The sequence below is a fragment of the Aptenodytes patagonicus genome, chromosome 1 (genome assembly GCF_965638725.1).
Source record: "Aptenodytes patagonicus chromosome 1, bAptPat1.pri.cur, whole genome shotgun sequence".
Taxonomy (NCBI): domain Eukaryota; kingdom Metazoa; phylum Chordata; class Aves; order Sphenisciformes; family Spheniscidae; genus Aptenodytes; species Aptenodytes patagonicus.
This window is the reverse complement of record NC_134949.1, coordinates 199,610,638-199,631,754: the sequence shown is the minus strand read 5'-3', so window position 1 is coordinate 199,631,754 and position 21,117 is coordinate 199,610,638. Positions and strand designations below refer to the sequence as shown.

At 42.5% G+C, this 21,117-nt stretch overlaps 1 protein-coding gene across 15 annotated transcripts in view; it reads right to left on the bottom strand.

Annotated features, from left to right (window-relative positions):
* Positions 1 to 491, bottom strand: part of POSTN (periostin) — a 38,496-nt gene extending 38,005 nt beyond the window's left edge. For all 15 annotated transcript variants that reach the window (XM_076364208.1, XM_076364210.1, XM_076364212.1 and 12 more), the window contains exon 1: positions 307 to 491. In XM_076364208.1, coding sequence (XP_076220323.1) covers positions 307 to 428 — 122 coding nt within the window. In that variant the 5' untranslated portion in view covers positions 429 to 491. The remainder of the gene's footprint in view (positions 1 to 306) is intronic.
* Positions 492 to 21,117: the final 20,626 nt, after the last annotated feature.

The window sequence follows — 21,117 nt, the reverse complement described above, 5'->3', positions numbered from 1 at the left end:
TTAATTGTGAACTGTAATTAACTTCAGTGATTCTAAAACACATATATTTTATTCATTGAGAAGTGGTGATTTTAGACTTTTCCACATTTTATGAAGTTTAACAGTATTTTGTCTCCTTTTGAAACTCCCCAGAAAGCTTTTTATTTAATAAAATAATAATTCTTGTAAAATTAATTGAGAAAGTTCTACTTGAATGATAGTAAGAATTCATAGTGAAAAATCACATTTAATATAACGTGAGAAGAAAGGGGAGAATAAAGATTAACAAGCTCCCTTTTAAAATAGAAATAAAACCCAGCTACTTACCCTTGGTCGCGTGCCCTTATTCGACTATGAGTTAAAATCTTGTCATAGTGAGCAGAAGCAGCTGCTTGTTCAAAAGCAGACAACAAAAAAGTGGAAAAGGTGAATAAGAAAAAGCTCTTCATCTTTAGTCCTCTGTTGCTTCTGGCAAGTCTAGAAGAGAAAACTGGCAAAGGGTCTGGAAAGCTGACAATTTATATACATGTTGGAAGCTGGTGGGAGGGAACCACAGGATCAACCTGAAACTTCGTACCACCCTCCTTAGAACAGCAGCTTTTGCTGCCAGCTTCAGTAACCTAAATTAGTACCATACATTAACCATATAAACCATTTTTTTTAATCCCCAGTTGACTAATTTCTTCCTTATTACAGAAGGCTTAGCATTTTATTCTGCTGACACAACAGCAGAGAAAGTTTGAGAAGTTTAGACTCTGACTTATGATCTGGTATTTATAGCACTGAAGCATCCAGAAGTCGTGATCATTGTGTGTGATTTTGTTCAAACCCAGAGGAAGTTGTTGCCTGTTCCCATAAGAACTGCACTGTTTTCCTTTGTTTTCCATGTCCTCACAGTTATCAGCTATAAGCTGTTTAACTAGTGAAGTTGATGAAAGTTCCAAACAATACTGTTGTCAATAACCTGGAATAGCATTTTTGTCTTGAGAAAAAAAATCTGTATTAACACACATTCTGATTATTAGCTTAAATATTCATTTTAATTCTAATAATAACAGTTACTATTACATAATGCTTTTATTCAGAGCTTTATGTAATCATATAAAAATCACTGAGTATCTGAAAATTTGAATATATACCTTTCTATACCTATTAGTCAGTCCTTGGGAGCCTCTTGTGAAGTAAATGGAAAATGTAATTCTGAGCTGTAAATGAGGGAACTGAGGCAGAAGGGTGAAGTGACAGGCTCAAGCCTCCAGTGAAGTGACAGTCTTAAGGCTCCAGGGACAGTTGGTGTTCGGACTGCAATCCAGGAGTTTGCAATTTTCACGTCAAGGAAAAAATTCTGCCATTTATATGGAAGTGTTTGCATATGAATACAATTTCAAGGTATAGTCTATAGATCATTTCAGAGCTTTATGAAAGTAAGGTGGGTTCTAATGGCAGTACTTTGCAGTAGTTCCTTCCTCCAAACGAGAGTGAGTAGCGAGGTGAATAAGTGGAAATGGATGCAGTATTGGACTGACACACCTGGCACCAACCTCTCATTATAGAACAGACACAAATGGGGCAAAGAGCAGCGGGCAGAGACAATGAGTATTTCGTATGTATCATCATAGGTAAAGGTTATAACTAGGCATAGGTATATATACATTTTATGATTAAGATCATGTCTTACATAACCATAGCACTTCATGGTTTCTAAGGTTAAGAGCAGGGACGTTTGGTCAAATGGTAGGTGGACCTCTTTTCTACTGCGACCTGTACTCATCCTACCTGCAAATGACTCGAGATAGCTCATGGAAACACCAGCATCTCTAGACCCACTGTGAGTGAACTCAGTAAAACTCCGTGCCTGAAACCATCACTGTCAGATCAGCTGATGGAGGTGACGGGTCAACTCTGTGATATAATATTACAAGTTTTAGGAGAATGTCACTGCCACACTCCTTCTATTCCTCTCAGAGCTTTTTATCTCTTTCTGGTCTTTGCAGCGAGAAATACAGTGAGAAATATCACCTCCTAAATGTCTAGCTATGACATTTCAAGCTGCTAATTGGCCTCAGTTGATTACCCTTTGCAGTTCTCAATCTACAGATGAAAAAATTAGAAGTTACTCTGTTAAAGTAACTTGACAAACTTCAGAAAGTCCCAGAACTGTCCCAGTAACCTGTCTTCTCAGGAGTGCCTCCTTCCTGAGTCTCTCAACTCTCAGCATAGCTTATGTTCTTCTCTTCCACACTTACCATGTAGCATCAAAAAGTGAGTAGAAATTAATGCTGTTGCATGCACTGAGCTCCTGTTGCTTACAGAGCTATCCACCACAGTTCAAGAAGGAGCAATCTGAGCAGGGCAAGTATTTTTATTTCCAGATTTTTCCAGCATTCTGACTAGTGATCCAACCTCAAATCACAGAGAACCCCATTTGTGCTCTGCGTACAGTAGGCTATAATTCTTAAACTGGTAGTTTTTATTAATAATACTTTACTCTTTGTTTCCACTTGTCTTCGATTGTGATAGGAGCTGGACATAATGGGAACAAATAGTGATCCTAAGACCGTTCAGCTTCCCACTTCCAAACATTAATGTTATAAAACTCCCTTTTCCACTTCAGAGGTATAGGAGAAAAGATCTGAAGGATTGTTATATGTCAAACTTAATATCAAACATGGTGGCAGAGGTAATAGGGCAGCACAGAAAGTGGTGATGAAGAAATATGCAAATATAAAGTCATATTAATTAACCAAATTAAAGGATAATCAACATTAAACATTATAGCAACCCTGGTGACATCATTATATTTAATGAGGCAAATGTTAGTAAAAACCAGTCAATGCAGATGTGAAGTTCACTGAAACAAAATAGCATGAGGAAAGAAAATAATGATCATAAGCTTGACTTTCTGAAAAAACTCTAAATCACTGAATCAGTTGCTCTGGTGAATGGTGTAAAAATGCACAGATCCTAAAATGGATAAAGCTCATCTTTAACTGGAAATTACTTTTTTGAAAATCATCAACCCAATGGAAATTGCACAAACTTATAATTTAAAAACTTCCATTAAAAAAACCCCAACAAAACAAACAAACAGCAAAAAGCATCAAGAAGAAGAAACAGTCCAACTACATGAATCCTATTCCTCATGTATGTTTATGTTAGCCCAGATATAAAAACAAATAATGAAGCCAGGCTCTGTTTTGCCTGTGATATAATGGTGTGCTGAACCGCACACTAGAGTGATTATCTTCTAATTTGCCAACTAAAATACTGTTCTGGTTAACCAACACTTTATTCAGTTGTGCTCATTGCTACTTTATTTATTTTAATTTGTTCTTTATTTAGCAAGGTGGCTACCCCACCAAATAGCCACCTTAGGTTTTTTCTTCCTTTGGCTAAAAACTTTGTGCAATATTATACTTCCTAAGGGATGTGATGTTGAAATTCTAATTATAAATGTTGAAAATCTAATTATAAAATGCATTAAAACACCTCATGGATGTGAATTATTATTGTACTAACAGGACTTTTTATTATCCACAGCAGAAGAAGCATATCCAAAGAAATATCTGGAACAAGTATAGAACAAATGCTGATTTTCATCTTCCACAAAATGTAAATAGCGTCAAGAAGAAAACGCTAAGGTATCTGCTATTCTGAATTGTTTCTTGTATTTCTCTAGAGACCTCTAGTGGAGACAACTCTGTAAAAGTCATTTTCTCAAAGCTTCGTTAAGTGTTTACACTAAGAATTTATTGTATGATAAAGCAATTTGTTTTATTATTCTTAAAGAGGATTAGTTTAATTATATGATGTAAGAAACCTTTCATTCAAATATTTAGGGGTTTGAATAAGTGCTTTTACATCAAATTGAAGTAACAGAAGCATCTATCTTAGTCACTTGTGGCTAATTCTATTGATGATGTACAGAAATTTAGCAAAGAAGAATGGAAAGAAATTAAAGGTTTTTCAAATACTGTCTTCCCAGTTAAAACCTGAAGATGTTTCAGATAATTTACAATGTGTGTCATGCGTTAGACATATTCTGCTTCTTTATTTTATAACTGCTTTATGTGTTTACTTTTTGTTGTGTGAGTGTGTGTGTGCTCAGTGGAAAGAGCAAATGGGCAAAAAAGTTTTAAGATGAAAAGAGAGGCTTCCTCTATGCTGCAGTTGTTTGAATCCTTAGGTTTCCTTGGAAGCCTTGATTCAGCAAATTTGGGATTTTTGTCATTAACTTTACTTAGATCAGCAGTTTGCATCTGGAGTAACCTTCAGTGTCTCTTCTTAAAAACTAGTTTGTTTTAAGGAATGCCATTGATATGTACTAGAAGAACCCACACAACCCAGTGTCCTTTTGGACAAACTAAGAGGTTGATGGTAACATGTGTATAAGAAATTTAGTGTTTGTAAGTGCAAGGTGATACAACTTAGAAGTAAAGGGTTTAGTTGTAAGAGTTCTGTGCCAGTCACAGCTGGGGTATGTGGCATCTCTGCATATCTGCCTTACAGGAGTGTTGTAAGGGAGCTGCAGTCAGGGAAAAAAATATTTAACACCTGGTGGTTTACTGCAGAACCACTTAGGAACCCCATCAAAAAAGCATGAAAAAGCATGAAAAAGCCATGTGAAAAGTCTTCTGTTTCCTTGAGAGTATCTAGCAGAGAACCACTGGGGATAAAGATGTAAAGCGTAATCAGTTTAATTCAGTAAGAATTTGTACCTTCTGGAGATTTAGATCAGACTTTTTTTTTTTAAATAGTGCAGGGCATGGTAAGCCTGGCTACCAACACGAACAACTGAGCGAAGGGAGTTCCCCTGGTGTAGTGAAGGACCCAGCAATGCTTAGAACAGATGCAGCCTGGTTTCCACACAAACTCACATAATATCCGGGGGTTTTAAATATCAAATAGAGGGAAGAGGGCTTGATGTTTACATGGATACACACAAACCCAGAGCTATAAAGTAAATACCTAATAATATAATAAAATAATAAAATAATAATAATTATAATAATAATAGTGATAATAATAATAATAATACCTTAATGGAAAGTTTGTAGAGGAATAAAATCAAGTTTGGTTTGACTGAAGGTAAGATCCAAAATGTTAAGTATGTTTCCAAGGGGATGGATTATCACCAAAACATTCACTGCAGGATTTCTGATGTAACTGCCTGGCAAAGGTTTGCTGCTGTCAGCTCTCTCTCCTTTCCATACCTATTTTAGTGAAGATGAATCCATATACAACTATCACCACAAATGAGAAATGGAAATAAACCTCAAGGAAGTAACTAGGAAGGACTTGATGGTGGGCCCTGTGGAGTGGATGATCGTGAGTGCATGGGTTGATAGTCATAATCAGTCTTGTTGGGAAATTACAATAAAATAGTCCAAGAAGGCTCCTAATTTTTTCCTCCACTATCACCAGTATTTAGATGTTAATAAACCTTCTTAAGTTACCCACTTATGTTCTGTCACATCAGAGTTTTACTTTAAGGTATCCTAACTCACTTCTGAAACACCATGACCCTGATCAACTGATGATTTTTGATGTGATTGCTGTTCAAACTAGGGTTCATATGACCTAAATTTAGCCATCTCAGAGTCAAAGCTAGTCATCTCGGCTCCCCTTTTATCCCAGATGGACAGAAAGCAATTCAGATTTTAGGTGCAGATGATTTCTGTTCTGTAAGTGCCTCTCTCCTCTAACAGCAGAGCAGATGAGGTGACTAGTCTGAAATAGACTCCTAACATTTACACAGCCCAATGTCACATGAGAAGAATCCCACCCTTTGCATCCTTTCTTGGGTGGTTTGTTTTTCAAGGAATAGACACTTAGAAATATACTATGTTGAGTAAGATTACTTTACAGTACCATATATTTTCTGATGATCAGCTGGGTTATTACCTTTTTCCTCTGCTATTTCCCAACCTAATGACTAGCTCCACAGGGCCTCTTGCTGGTATTCTGCCTAAATTTTCACTTTTATTAAGGTCATCCTATTAAGCATAGCTACATCACACCTGCAGGAGCTAATTAATTTTTCTCCTACTGTTGGGTTTATTTATTCAAATGCTTTTAGATTCTTCTTATAAATCTCATTAGGTTTCGCATTGCCAAGCTATACAATCTGAATCTTCTAATCTTTCCCCATTACCCAATTCTTCCGATCATTATGTATCTCTTGTCTGAACTTAGCCTCCCTTGTCAAAGTCTCTCAGCCAACAAGGTATACAAAAGTGAAAACAAATCTCAACATGATTGTATTATGGTTCAAAAGAAGCCAGTACTAATTCTGGATTCATTTCTCTCTGGTCATTTACTGCAGGACTTAGACAAAGGACTCTGCTCCTAAATATAAATTATTTTTGTTTTAAAGTTTAAATTTCATTTGGCACGCCTCTGCAAATGGTTTTTCTCCTCATGTTTTCACTGTTTTTCAGTAACTGAGCTTATACTATACATTACTCTGTCTTCACAAGCTTAATCAACATATTAAGTAAGGTGTTTAGCAAAGTAATTTCATATTATTCTTCTCCATGACATCCCCCAATGAATGCATGACATAGCACGTGTATCTATATGGGGATTAAATCACAGAAAGCATTGCTAGATGGAGAAACACAAAGACAGCTCTAAGCCATCTGAGTTTGGGAGAGAAGGGAAGGAGAAAGGAAGACTCAAAGTTGTCGTTATTATGACTCAGAGTTGGAAATACCAATCAATACTTTGGCTCCTGCAATATGTAAGGAAGCATCCATCTTTGGATATCCTTGGAAGCTATAGGTGTCTAATTTTTAGGCAAGTCAACAGAAGTTCTAAAATCAATCTGATCCCTTAGAAAGTGTTATTTTATAGTCATATTCTGATGGAAGAAGAACTATTGCTAAATCTTAAAACATCATGGTACATACTACAGCTTTTGTTTATTACAGAATTATTCTATAATGTTTATGCATAATGCTTAAATTTAAAATTTAAAATGTAATGTTCCTAGATGTGATTCTAAACTAAGACTTATAGTATCTAATATGCCATATTCTTTTTTTTCTTTAGGAAACCATCTTTAATGTTGATTTACAAACCCAGGGAAGGATTATTTCTAATAAATCCCTCACAAGATTTTTGTAGTATGGACTGAGCCTTCTCATGTATTTTGGGAAAAATCTACAGCCCCAAACGTCAAAATATTCTGCTTTCTCTGTGTCAAAGTGACACTAGACATCCCAACATATGAATTGTTATTTACTGACAAAGTTATGTGCATATGGCAATATTTTATAAAAAATGACAGTTTGGCCTAAGTTATATGGTCTTATTCCTCAGTCCTGATCTGCATATTCAGCTCAGTCACCCTGAAAAATAAAATAAGCATCAGGCAAACTCGTCAGGAAATGGGAATGTTGATTCCTCATCCAACAGCAGGTGATGCTGTTGCCATAGGCAAACAGTTCTCTTCTTAGAGAATGAGCACGTCACCTGATAATGCAGCCTGAGATAAGATCCACAATATTACCGAGTTCTTGTGCTTATACAGCACATGGCAAGCATCAGTGTAACACTGAAATAAGAGTTGAGTGAACCAATCAATAGGAGTTAATAAGCGATTCAGGCAGCAGTAGGAATGTAGTACGTGGTCCCGAGGAAGCAGCAAAAGCCTACATCAAGGGTGCTTGTACTGTCACCCACTAGTATTTCAAGGTTGCCCTGGTATTAGACGGTATGATAGTGAACTACACTGTGTGCCCACGATCTCTTTGCTGCTTAAAGGAAACAAACAAACAAGCAAAAAGAAAAACCTACGAGTCACCCAGTACCATCCAGTTTATTTAGTTAGTTAACATGTCTCCTTGCAAATAATTTTTTTGGTTGAGGTTGAAATGACAGCAAATTGTCAGTAATATGCATTCTAAATGGCCCAACTAAATGCTTATTTACTCTGCTGGAAAGCTTTTACAGATTTCAAAGGTCATTTAATCTACTCCAGTGCAAGTAAAGGTCACCACACTTCTAGTTAATCAAAAGGCCATTTATTGCAGTGTCTGCATTGTCAGGAACACTAAGGAGGGGTTCCCAGGATATATATTACAAAAATGGTAGCTGTTTCATTTGTTGTGAATTTTGTGATGGTTACTGTCAACTTAAGGTAAAATTCCAAGCTTCTTGTTATTTGTAGACTGTACAATCCTGACTGCCATGAGTCCTTCCTGTTACAGCCTGGCTTTGTGACCTAGAATATACAGCTTCTAGGGCATGAATCAAAACCATAAGAAAGATACTGAAATTTAGGGGGGGGGGGAGGGTGGCGTGTGGTCACTGAGAAAGCTTTGCATAAGAAATGAAGAAAAGAATGGGAACTTAAGATGAAATTGATCTTTTAAGTTAGGCCTTTGATCACATCAATAAAACTATAATAATAAAAGAACTGGTATTGCTTTTCACTGAGTATAATGTAGAGAGACTTAGGAGTGGCTCCAAATGAAACAAATACTTTCAGCTTTTATAAGGTGGTGATGTTAAACACAGGGAAAAGTGGCAGTCTGGAAGATGTGAAAATAAGGATTACCCAAATTGAGGTGGAGTGAAACTTAAAAGCTTAGAATCATAGAATCATAGAATCATAGAATCATAGAATAGAATAGAATCATAGAATCATTGAGGTTGAAAAAGACCTCTAAGATCATCGAGTCCAACCGTCAACCCAACACCGCCATGCCCACTAAACCATGGCCCTAAGCGCCTCATCTACACGACTCTTAAATACCTCCAGGGATGGGGACTCCACCACTTCCCTGGGCAGCCTGCTCCAATGTTTAACCACTCTTTCAGTAAAGACATTTTTCCTTATATCCAATCTAAACCTCCCCTGGCGCAACTTGAGGCCATTTCCTCTCGTCCTATCACTTGTTACTTCGGAGAAAAGACCAACACCCACCTCGCTACAACCTCCTTCCAGGTAGTTGTAGAGAGCGATGAGGTCTCCCCTCAGCCTCCTTTTCTCCAGGCTAAAAAAAACCAGTTCCCTCAGCCGCTCCTCAGAAGACTTGTTCTCCAGACCCCTCACCAGCCTCGTTGCCCTTCTCTGGACATGCTCCAGCACCTCAACGTCCTTCTTGTAGTGAGGGGCCCAAAACTGAACACAGTATTCGAGGTGCGGCCTCACCAGTGCCGAGTACAGGGGCACGATCACTTCCCTACTCCTGCTGGCCACACTATTGCTGATACAGGCCAGGATGCCATTGGCCTTCTTGGCCGCCTGGGCACACTGCCGGCTCATGTTCAGCCAGCTGTCAACCAACACCCCCAGGTCCTTTTCCGCCAGGCAGCTTTCCAGCCACTCTTCCCCAAGCCTGTAGCGCTGCATGGGGTTGTGGCCAAAGTGCAGGACCCGGCACTTGGCCTTGTTGAACCTCATACAGTTGGCCTCGGCCCATCGATCCAGCCTGTCCAGGTCCCTCTGCAGAGCCTTCCTACCCTCGAGCAGATCAACACTCCCGCCCAGCTTGGTGTCGTCTGCAAACTTACTGAGGGTGCACTCAATTAATGCTTAATTTGCTCAAGTTGAGCTGCTGGTCATGAAATGTATGGAAGGGAAATGGATTTGACATTAAAATGCAGGATCATCAATGATTTTTTTTTTCTCAAGTTTCAAGTGCACATGCCATAGCAAAATAAATTTAGTCTTATTGCTAAGTAAAGGATGTAGTAGTGTCAACCGAATGTGGGAAAAGAGAAGTGGTCTAGGCATCTAGGTGCAGTTTTTTGAGACTTATCTGTCGTATTCTCAAAGATTTCAGGAAATAGAACCATTAATATTGTTAGCAAGATCTAACAATATTAATAAACTGAACTTCCAGTTCAGATTATTTTTTGAACTGGAAGCAATGTGGCTCGGTTTCAGAAGTCATTGCGTAAACTGAACGCAAGATTGATCACTGCTAAGGCAGTGATAAATACTAAAAATAGATTAAAATATTTTTCAGTGAAGAATATATCTCAAAAAATTAATGAAAATTAATATAATTCTATTTACAAGGTTGATTATAAAAAACAGATTAAAATCTTGAGTTTCAAGAGTTACTGGATATCCACAGCTTCCACTGTAACTAAGCAGGGAGGGATTGGACCCTGGATTCCCACATGGTGTGAAATATCAAGCATCTCTATTTGTCCGACGTTCAAGCTTGTGTTCACTGCCCAGAGCTGAAATTAAATTCAGGGAACCAATTCCAGACATGACAAGATACATTGCCTTCCTTCTTCTCATTTACATTCCTATCTAGCCTGTTGGGGTTCTGTAATTTCTAGAGACAGGGCAATTGTCTGGTGTTCCTTCCCTAAAACCAGCTATAATATGTGGCACAAATTTTAGGGATTTCTCAGTATGTGGTTAGGCTACCGTATTGTAAGTGTAGAATAAAAAAACCCAGTATGAGTTCTGAATCAGGGTTTCTTCTTATAAATATTCATACCAAAAAGTAGGTAGTTTATCTAAGCTTTGGAGAATCTTAAGATGTATAAGCTTTTCTAGGAAACAAACTACCCCTTCCAGGAATGAAAGTATTTAGATTTTTAACTTCTAATAATTATGGGTTCACCCAATAAGCCCAATAAATAGTCTTGCTAATAAGAACTCAGTGCAGAGGCATTGTCTCATACCAGTGAGACCCTTCACTGGGTTTACATTTGTGCACAAAACAAAACACAATGAAAAAGACATCAAATATCTATTTCCAGTCTCCCTCTGTGGCCAGAATGTAGAATCATAGAATCATAGAATCATTGAGGTTGGAAAACATCTCTAAGATCATCGAGTCCAACCATTGACCCAACACCACCACCCACTAAACCATGTCCCTAAGCGCCTCATCTACGCGTCTTTTAAATACCTCCAGGGATGGGGACTCCACCACTTCCCTGGGCAGCCTGCTCCAATGTTTCACCACTCTTTCAGTAAAGACATTTTTCCTCACGTCCAATCTAAACCTCCCCTGGCACAACTTGAGGCCATTTCCTCTTGTCCTATCGCTAGTTACTTGGGAGAAGAGACCAACACCCACCTCACTACAACCTCCTTCCAGGTAGTTGTAGAGAGCGATGAGGTCTCCCCTCAGCCTCCTTTTCTCCAGGCTAAACAGTCCCAGTTCCCTCAGCCGCTCCTCATCAGACTTGTTCTCCACACCCTTCACCAGCTTTGTTGCCCTTCTCTGGACACGCTCCAGCACCTCAACGTCCTTCTTGTAGTGAGGGGCCCAAAACTGAACACAGTAGTCGAGGTGCGGCCTCACCAGGGCCGAGTACAGGGGCACGATCACTTCCCTACTCCTGCTGGCCACACTATTGCTGATACAGGCCAGGATGCCATTGGCCTTCTTGGCCACCTGGACACACTGCCGGCTCATGTTCAGCCGGCTGTCAACCAGCACCCCCAGGTCCTTTTCCGACAGGCAGCTTTCCAGCCACTCTTCCCCAAGCCTGTAGCGCTGCATGGGGTTGTTGTGGCCAAAGTGCAGGACCCGACACTTGGCCTTGTTGAATCTCAGACAGTTGGCCTCGGCCCATCGATCCAGCCTGTCCAGGTCCCTCTGCAGAGCTTTCCTACCCTCGAGCAGATCAACACTCCCGCCCAGCTTTGTGTCGTCTGCAAACTTACTGAGGGTGCACTCAATCCCCTCATCCAGATCATCAATAAAGATATTAAACAAGACCAGCCCCAAAACTGAGCCCTGGGGAACACAATTCTGTAGCTCTCCTATACAATGTGATAAGGTGGTTCAAAACAGAAATACTTTTTTGACAAAAATCGTGAGACTGTCTTCACCATGAACATCTTAAAATACACAAGTTGTCTTCTGAAGAGCTAAGATGGTATGAAAATATGAGTAATGTCACCTTTCTAAAGCAGATCATATAAACCAGCTTGAAGGAAATCAAACTTCTGCCTTTAACTGGATTCCATATATATTCAGTAAAACACATTTACAGAAAGAGAGTGTTGCTCTGGTAGATGAATGTGAGTTTCAGATTTAGATTTCAATTCAGCAAGTCATATAAGCACATTTATTGCATTTTAGACTTTTCAAAGCATGCACAGTCAGACTTGATCTGTACTATATGTGTCTGGATGCAGTTCAACATTTGCACATCAGTTTTATTTTCGGTCCTTTCTAGAATATGCGACTTTTCATAGGAGGTGACATCTACTGTAGCTTTTATTATTAAGCTGAAACTTTGTTCAGTTTAAGAATCATGACTTCTAAAGCAAAATTACACAAACAAAATCATGCGGAATATAATCTACCTTGACAAATCAGTAGATATAATGCTGCGAGGTTAGAGAAAACTGATTTTCTCCTTGATGTGGGAAAAGGGTTGAGGAAAAGATTAAGTATATCAGTACTGTATTTTGGAGGGAAAATGAAATCTTTATGTATAATGTCAGGCACACAATTATTATTTCAGTGGTTCAGTGGGTTACCATAGCAATACAACCCAGTGGCTTTTGAAATACTTTATTTAGCTTAATCACTGGGGGGAGGGGTTATTGTATTCAGAATCAAGCTTAATCAAAAAGACAGAATTATTTTTTTCCCATAACTACAGCGAACAGCCCATAGCTTCACAAAATATGCTTATTGCTTACTTACAGATCCGTCTTTTGAAATCATCCTCACTTGTACTACCTAATGCATGAATATATTGTGTAGGACTAAGAGTAAATCACTCGAGTGGTCACCTTTCATGTTATAAGGACCTCATCTGTGGTTTTGTGTGATTCCTACCTATTTTGTGGTGTTTGTAGAACACTTAAAGTTATAGTTACATGACACAGCTCATTACTGTGGGTTGGCATTGACACTGGTTTCAAACAGCATCCTTGTGAGAGGCAGGTGCAATAGTTGAAGTCAGAGCCTGCCTGATGCATCTTTAAGTGACACGGCTTACTTGTTTAGCAGGCAGTTATTCATTGCAAGCAAGCATTTCAGTATCAGATAATCTCTTGCTGCAGAAAAGCTGAATTAATAGGAATTGAACTGTAATATTGGCTTTTAGGAGTAAAAGCCATGGAACAAAACAAGCATCCACATCCACAGAAGATCAGATGTGTGGCGCATTAAAAATGAGATTCTTGAAATTTCATGGAAAGATCTATGTATAAAATTACTGGATTGTTATGCTAATGAACAGAACTGCTGTTTGATTATTCTGGTTCTGAAAAATAAAGTTTTATAATTTCTCATATCACCTAAAACAGTAAAGTATAAGCCCAAACACTGTACTATATATCTTGGATGCCAGAAATATCTTCCTTGGAGATAATTATTGCAAAAGGAGATGCATATTTTGTGTGAGGGATAGCTTTTCCTTTTCAATCATGCATAAAAGTTTATACCAGATTGTTTGAGTGATTGGGTAAATTTATATTTTTTGCAGTACAGATAACGCCATTATAGTGCTAAAGAATATACTACGCATGGCACAAATCTGGCTGATCATTAAAGAAATTTTAACTCCACTGAATAAGCTGAATTTTAATGAAATGATAGCTAATAAACTATTAGACACATGGCAACCACCTCTTTAAATAACTAGACTGTGACTTTCTCACTTCAGTGCTGCTGACTGCTGTGGAGTATCTATATCGGAAAATTTATATATTATGTGACTGACTCTGAGGCTATCCAAGCAAATAACCAGTACCTGCAGTTCATATAAAACTCAGACTTCTGATTAATTAGGGTTAACGATGTGCAAAGGATTAGCTTCTTAGATGCTACCAATACAAATAGAAATAAGTTTATGAATCTAGTTATAACTGATAAGGAACAAAGTAAAAATGAACATATTCTACTGACTTTTGTAAATCACTGAGTGACAAACTTTCTAAAAGTTATTTAGCAACTTAGAAGATGCATTCTTACACATGGGAAGAATTCCACCTACAATTCCATGCAACTTTAAATTCTTTTAAAAGTCTGTCCCCAGGACAACTTTGAAAAGGTGACATATTTCAAAGTCAGCACTAGAGCACCTGACAGTATGCATGACCGAAGTTTCACTTTCAGAGATTGAAAGAGAACTTTTGGAATGTAGGATGCCCCAATATAGGGTCAAACCTTTGTCACAATAATATAGGAAGCCAAGTATACAGTGCAGAAACAGCTCTTCAGAAAAAAGTCTACTTTAAGAAGAGGTTATCTTAGGTTGAATTTCTGCTTTTTTTTCTTTTTTTTTTTCTTCAGTTTGGGGGAAAATTCTCTACTGAGCTATATGATCTTGATGAGGCCTGAGAAATGTAAGGATTACTTTGATCCAAGAGAAGACGTGACAGGTACCATGTGCCCCTCTGCCCTGGGAAGTGGGACTGGCGATGGTGGTAAGGTAACCACAGCCCCTGGAACCTCTCACTGCACAGACAGGAGAGAGTAGGGAGGCACTCTGACCTCTGATACCAGCCATAGCCTTCCCCAGCCTCCCTCATGACTTCTGCCCAACACGTGCTGCAATGCAATTCTACAATGCCCCCTTCTTCTCCAAACCCACAAAGCCCCCTTCCAGCAGCTCCAGCCCTGCCTATCACCCAGCAAGGCAAGGACAAAGTGGGTCCTGGGTGGTGAATCCTTCAAGGACACTTTTCCAGGCCTCAGAGAGGGTCTCAGTGGTTGTAGCATTTGCTCTCCTTTGTCCTGCATGCATGTTGTGCTGCCAGGTGGGTGTTGACCCAGATATTTATGGACAGAAAAGCCATAAGCACGGTCTCCGCACCCATGAGAATTGCCTGGTGAGTTTTCCTGGGGCTGCCTCCTGCTTTCCCCTGGCACCCCAGTGAAATCCCATCCCAAGGACTCTGCAGATGTCACTTCGTCCTCTGAGTACGCTGGTGTTTTCAGTGAGTTCCAGGAAACATCCCCACAAGTCCCAAGAGCTCTAGAGAGGCTCCAGCATAAGTAGGAACCTCAGTCCACAGCATGGACCTGCAGAAAGTGAGCCAGAAGTGCCCAGATCCATACACTTTTCCCAAAGGTGTGGGGCAGGCCTTTGGACCCCTGAACACGCCTCTGATGGGGGCCTGCTGTGCTCTTCCCAGCATTGCTATGTCTGCGGCAGGAGAGGGGCCACCATTACCTGCTGGGAGAGGTGGTGCAAAGGCAGCTTGCTCTTGCCCTATGGCTGTGAAAAGGGATCTGTCTCTCAGTTCTTTGGGCAGTACAGGTAGGGGCTGACAGCCCTCATGCAGGGCCTCTTGTGCCTCCGTCCCCCTCTTGTCAGTACTGTCCAAGTAAAGGAGGAACCTGCTTGCCCTGTCCCACAGTGACACCTCCTAGCAACCTCCCAGAGCCAAAAGTAGGATGTGGAGGGCTCATTTATGCCCCCAGTGCTCCTAGTCTGGCTGCTGGAGCTGGGCAGGACCCTCCAGACTCAGCAGTATCCTGGAAATTACTTGTTCTGGGCCCCCAGGGAGCTTGGGATATATCCCTAGCTCTGGGCTGGAAAATGACTGCCTTTGTCAGGGCTCCTCCCTGCAGGCAAGCTCCCACCTCGGCACGAGTGCCCCAGGCCATTCCTGCAGGCTGATGCCTTGGCCTCAGCCAGAGCGTGCCAGGGCCCTTGGGTGGGACATGTGGAAGAAGAGCATGGGAAGAGGGACATGTGCACAGTGCTCAGGAAGCAGTTGGCCTCTACAGCCTTTGAGAGAGCCTTGTCCAGAACAGCAGAAGGACTCAGCACTTCCTAACCTTGCCCACCTCTTCCATACTGCATAGCCCCAGATCACCAGCACGGCCCAGCATAAACACTGCAGGCACACCAGGATGGGGAAGCCTCCTGCATTATTTTCCTGGAACCCGTGGAGTAAAAGCTGTCCTACCACATGATGATGCTCCCCATCTGTAGGCATGCTTGGTGCCATCAAAGCTGCATCTAGGTACGAGTCCTTTCCTGGGGCATCCCGCAGGCATGGCGGGTGCCCAGCAGCAGTGCCATGCTGACACCGGTTGCGTCTCTCTTGCAGTGACAGGCACTCCACGCAGGGTTGTTCTGCTCCTGACACTTGAAGCATAAAGATGGGGAGAAATTCCTGCCAGAAATATCTTCCATGGGAATTCCAGTCCCCAGCAGGGTGATTCTCTTCTGCTCTTCCGCTGTCCCCACAAGACATAAGAAAGGCACAGGAGGAGTGCTGGATCAGCCTCTGGGTGGGGAGCTCTGACCTTGTGCTGTTGAAAACCTGATTGAAAAAACAATAGGAAAAGGTGGCTCGACTCTTCTCCAGAATGGCTTTATTCACATCTGTGGATATTGTACATATCTTTGCAAGTCATGCACAAACTATTGTATAAAACTAATTTGACTGTAAATAAATTACATTTGTGGGTTGTCATGACCTAGGGAAATGGATGCTCATCAGAAGCAAGGGAGGTGGGAGGAATAATAGGTAGGCACTAAAAGGGACTTGGCAATCATGACGCATCATCTTACCTGCTGAAAAAATCAGCTGGCTTTAGCTAGGAGAACAGGCCACCTTACTTAACCCAGAAAAGGAATATGTAAAATATGTGTTCAATAAATAGCCAAATGCCTTGTCATCTAATTAGTGATGTGCATGAATGGATGAATGAGATTCCCACTGTCCTTATCTACTATCCAGTGAAACCACAGCCAAGGGAACAGGCTTGGTGGAATCAGGAGGGAAAGAAGACCCTGTTGAGCATGATTCTAGTTTGGCACTCTAAAGAGACATAAGAGGTGTAGAATAAGTGGAAGGCTCTGCAGTCTCCCCTGTGGCTCTCTCTCCAGGCTCTGTCTCCATCAAAAGGGGATGCCAGGAGGAGAAGAGGATGGGGGCCACCATGCAGGGATGCTCCAGGCCCCAGGAACTCAATTGGCTGAGTAAGAAGTGAGTGATGGGAGTTACCAGCTCTCAGAGCTTGGCCAGTCACTTTTCTCTGAGCTGGGCCAGCTGGCCCCAGCACCACCAGCCAGGCAGCATCATCCCACAACTCCTCATTGACTCATTTTCACAAGAGCTCGCTAGGTGGGAGTTTCAAACACTCCAGAAGATTCCCCATGGCAGGGGAATACTGGCCTCTGCTTTGCATGTATCAGGAGTTGCACTGGAACTCTTGATGGCCTCCTAGGATGGATCAGTAGCCCTCTGGCATGTTCGAACTTGCTTGTGCCCATCCCCCCCAGCCTGGTTTGGAACCTCCCTTCCAAGCCTTGTGAACTTCCCCACCCCAGAGATGTGAGGGCTTGTTAAGGAACCTTGTAGAGCTGGGGGCTCCAAACCTGCCATTTACTTTTGTTTGATTACTTTCTGTTCACATTTAAACTTCAATTATTGATTTTATTTGTTTTTATTAAAGAATGTTTCCTACATTTTATACCACTAGTTTTATGGATATATATCCTCCCCCCGCCAGGCTGAAGGCAGTAGTTTAAAGGAAAGGAGTGAATGGAGGCAAGTCCACGCTCAGGGCAGCAGGCGAACCCCCTCCTTGCCTACCTTGTCTTCCCAGGTGCCTCTGTACAACAGGTATGAGGCTTTGGCTTTGGAAGGTCAGTCAACTGATGATGTGGATGATGGTCCATCTACACCAGAGGTGTTGCCAAGGTCAGAAAGGCCTACCCCCCCTATCACAACCACCTCCACGAGGAAGAAAAGATGGGTTATAGTTGTAGGCAACTCCCTTCAGAGGGGAACAGAGGGTCCAATATGCCGGAGAGACACCCTCCTCTTAGGGAAGTCTGCTGCCTCTCTGGGACTGGGGTTAAGGACATCACTAGGAAACTTCCTAGCCTGGTACGGTCCTTGGACTATTACCCATTACTGCTCTTCCTTGTGGGTGGCGATGAAGCCGCAAAGCGTAGTCCAAGGGCAATCAAAAGAGACTTCAGGACCTTGGGACAATTGGTAAGGGAATCCAGAGTACAGGTAATTTTTTCCTCTCTCCTTCCAGTTGCAGGCAGCAACATTGGAAGAAACAGATGGACCCAGCCTATTAATACATGGCTCCATGGCTGGTGACACCACCAGAATTTTGGGTTTTTTGATAACGGGATGGTCTACGCGACACCAGGCCTGCTGGCGTCAGATGGCATTCACCTTTCTCAAAGGGGGAAGAGGGTCTTTGCTCATGAGCTAGCGGGGCTGATTGACAGAGTTTTAAACTAGACTCGAAGGTGGAGGGGGATAACATCAGGCTTGCCTGTGACAAGCCGTGGGACGACACGCCAAGGTTACAGGGACGGGGTACTAGCGAGGGCCCTCAGCCTGTTGCTCCGAGACGTGCTGGGTACACTGGAGCACACTTGAAGTCTTACAGAGATGAGCCAGGGGCTCCTGAGGTAATAGGAGCCAACAGGCAAACACCGGTGAAATACCTCAAAGGAATTAAGGGGTGTTCCTCTAAGAAGGTGACACGTCTGACAGCCCAGCTGAAGTGCCTCTACACCAATGCACCCAGCATGGGCAACAAACAGGAGGAGTGGGAAGCCATCATGCTGCTAGAAAGCTACGACCGAGTTGCCATTACTGAAACTTGGTGGGACGAATCCCATGACTGGAGTACGGCTATCGATGGCTACAGGCTGTTCAGAAGGGACAAGCGAGGAAGGAGGGGCGGAGGTGTTGCCCTCTACATCAAGAAATGGATAGATTGTGAAGAGCTGTCTAAAGAACAGCTATGAGCAGGTTGAAAGCTTATGGATAAGAATTAGAGACCGAGGCAACAAGAGGAACCTTGTGGTCAGTGTTTACTACTGGCCGCCTGATCAAGGGGAGCCTATTGACAAAGCCTTCTTACTCCAGCTACAGGAGGCATCGCACTCACAGGCTCTCATCCTGCTGAGGGACTTCAACCACCCTGACATCTCCTGGAAAAGTAGCACAGTGAGCTGTAGGCAATCCAGGAGACTCCTGGAGTGCATTGAGGATAACTTCTTAGGCCAGGTAATAGACAGCCCTACCAGAGGGGATGCGATACTGGACCTGTTGGTCACCAATGCAGGTGAGCTAATCGGTGACGTCAAGACTGGAGGCAGCCTGGGCTGCAGTGATCATGCACTGGTGAAGTTCACAGTTGTCGTGGTTTAACCTCAGTCAGCAACTGAGCACCACGCAGCCACTCGCTCACTGCCCCCAAGGGGGATGGGGGAGAGAATCGGAAGGGTAAAAGTGAGAAAACTTGTGGGTTGAGATAAAGACAGTTTAATAGGTAAAGCAAAAGCCGTGCACACAAGCAAAGCAAAACAAGGAATTCATTCACTACTTCCCATCGGCAGGCAGGTGTTCAGCCATCTCCAGGAAAGCAGGGCTCCATCATGCGTAACAGTTACTTGGGAAGACAAACACCATCACCCTGAACGTCCCCCCCTTCCTTCTTCTTCCCCCAGCTTTATATGTGAGCACGATGTCATATGGTATAGAATATCCCTTTGGCCAGTTTGGGTCAGCTGTCCTGGCTGTGCCCCCCTCCCATCTTCTTGTGCACCTCCAGCCTTCTCAGTTGGTAGAGCATGGGAAGCTGAAAAGTCCTTGACTCTGTGTAAGCACTACTTAGCAACAACTAAAACATTGGTGTGTTATCAACTTTGTTCTCCTCCTAAATCCAAAACACAGCACTGTACCAGCTACTAGGAAGGAAATTAAGTCTATCCGAAACCAGGACAACAGTCCTGAGGGATACAGGAGAGGTGAAGACTAAAGTCAGTATCCTGAATTTTAGGAAAGCAAACTTCCAGCTGTTCAAGGAGTTCGTCAATAGGACCCCCTGGGAAACTGCCCTCAGGGACAAGGGAGCAGAACAGAGCTTGCAGATCTTTAAGGACGCTTTCCATTGAGTGCAAGAGCTCTCAATCCCCAGGTGTAAGAAATCAGGAAAGGAAGGCAAGCGACCAGCATGGATGAGTCAAGACCTGCTGGTCAAACTAAAGGACAAGAAGGAAATGCATGGGCAGTGGAAGCAGGGTCAGGTATCCTAGGAAGAGTATAAGGACATTGCCCAGTTGTGTAGGCGGGGGCCTAGGCCCAGCTGGAACTGAACTTGGCAAGGGACACAAACACAACAGTAAGAAGGGCTTCTACAGGTATGTCAGCCAGAAAAGGAAGGTCAAAGGAAGTGTACCCCCTTGACGAACTGACTGGCAAACTGGTAACAACAGATGAGGAGAAGGGTGAGGTACTCAACAACTTTTTTGCCTCAGTCTTCACTGGCAACCTCTCTTCCCACACCTCTCGAGCGGATGGACCTCAAAATGGGGACTAGGGGAGCAAAGTCCCTCCCACTGTAAGAGAAGATCAGGTTCATGACCACCTGAGGAACCTAAACATACATAAGTCTATGGGACCTGACGAGATGCATCCCAGAGTCCTGAAGGAATTGGCTGACGTAGTTGCCAAGCCACTCTCCATGATATTTGAAAAGACACAGCAGTCAGATGAAGTTCCTGGTGACTGGAAAAAGGGAAACATTGCACCTATTTTTAAAAAGGGTAGAAAGGAGGACCCCAGGAACTACCGACCTGTCAGCCTCCCCTCTGTGCCTGGGAAGATCATGGAACAGATCCTCCTGGAAGCTATGCTAAGGCACATGGAGGACAGGGACGTGATTCGAGACAGCCAGCATGGCTTCACCAAGGGCAAGTTCTGCCTGACTAACCTAGTGGCCTTCTGTGATGGAGTGACTACAGCAGGGAACACGGGAAGGGCTACAGATGTCGTCTATCTGGACCTCTGTAAGGCCTTTGACACAGTCCACCACAACATCCTTCTCTCTAAACTGGAGAGGTATGGATGTGATGGGTGGACTATTCCATGGATGAGGAATTGGTTGGATGGTTGCACCCAGAGGGTAGTGGTCAATGGCTCAATGTCCAGATGGAGATCGATGACAAGTGGTGTCCTTCAGGGGTCTGTATTGGGACCAGGACTGTTTAATATCTTCATCAATGACATAGTGGGATTGAGTGCACCCTCAGCAAGTTTGCAGATGACACCAAGCTGAAAGGTGCGGTCGACACACCAGAGGGACGAGTTGCCATCCAGAGGGATCTGGACAATCTCGAGAAGTGGGCCCGTGTGAACCTCATGAGGTTTAACAAGGCCAAGTGCAAGGTCCTGCACCTGGGTCGGGGCAAGCC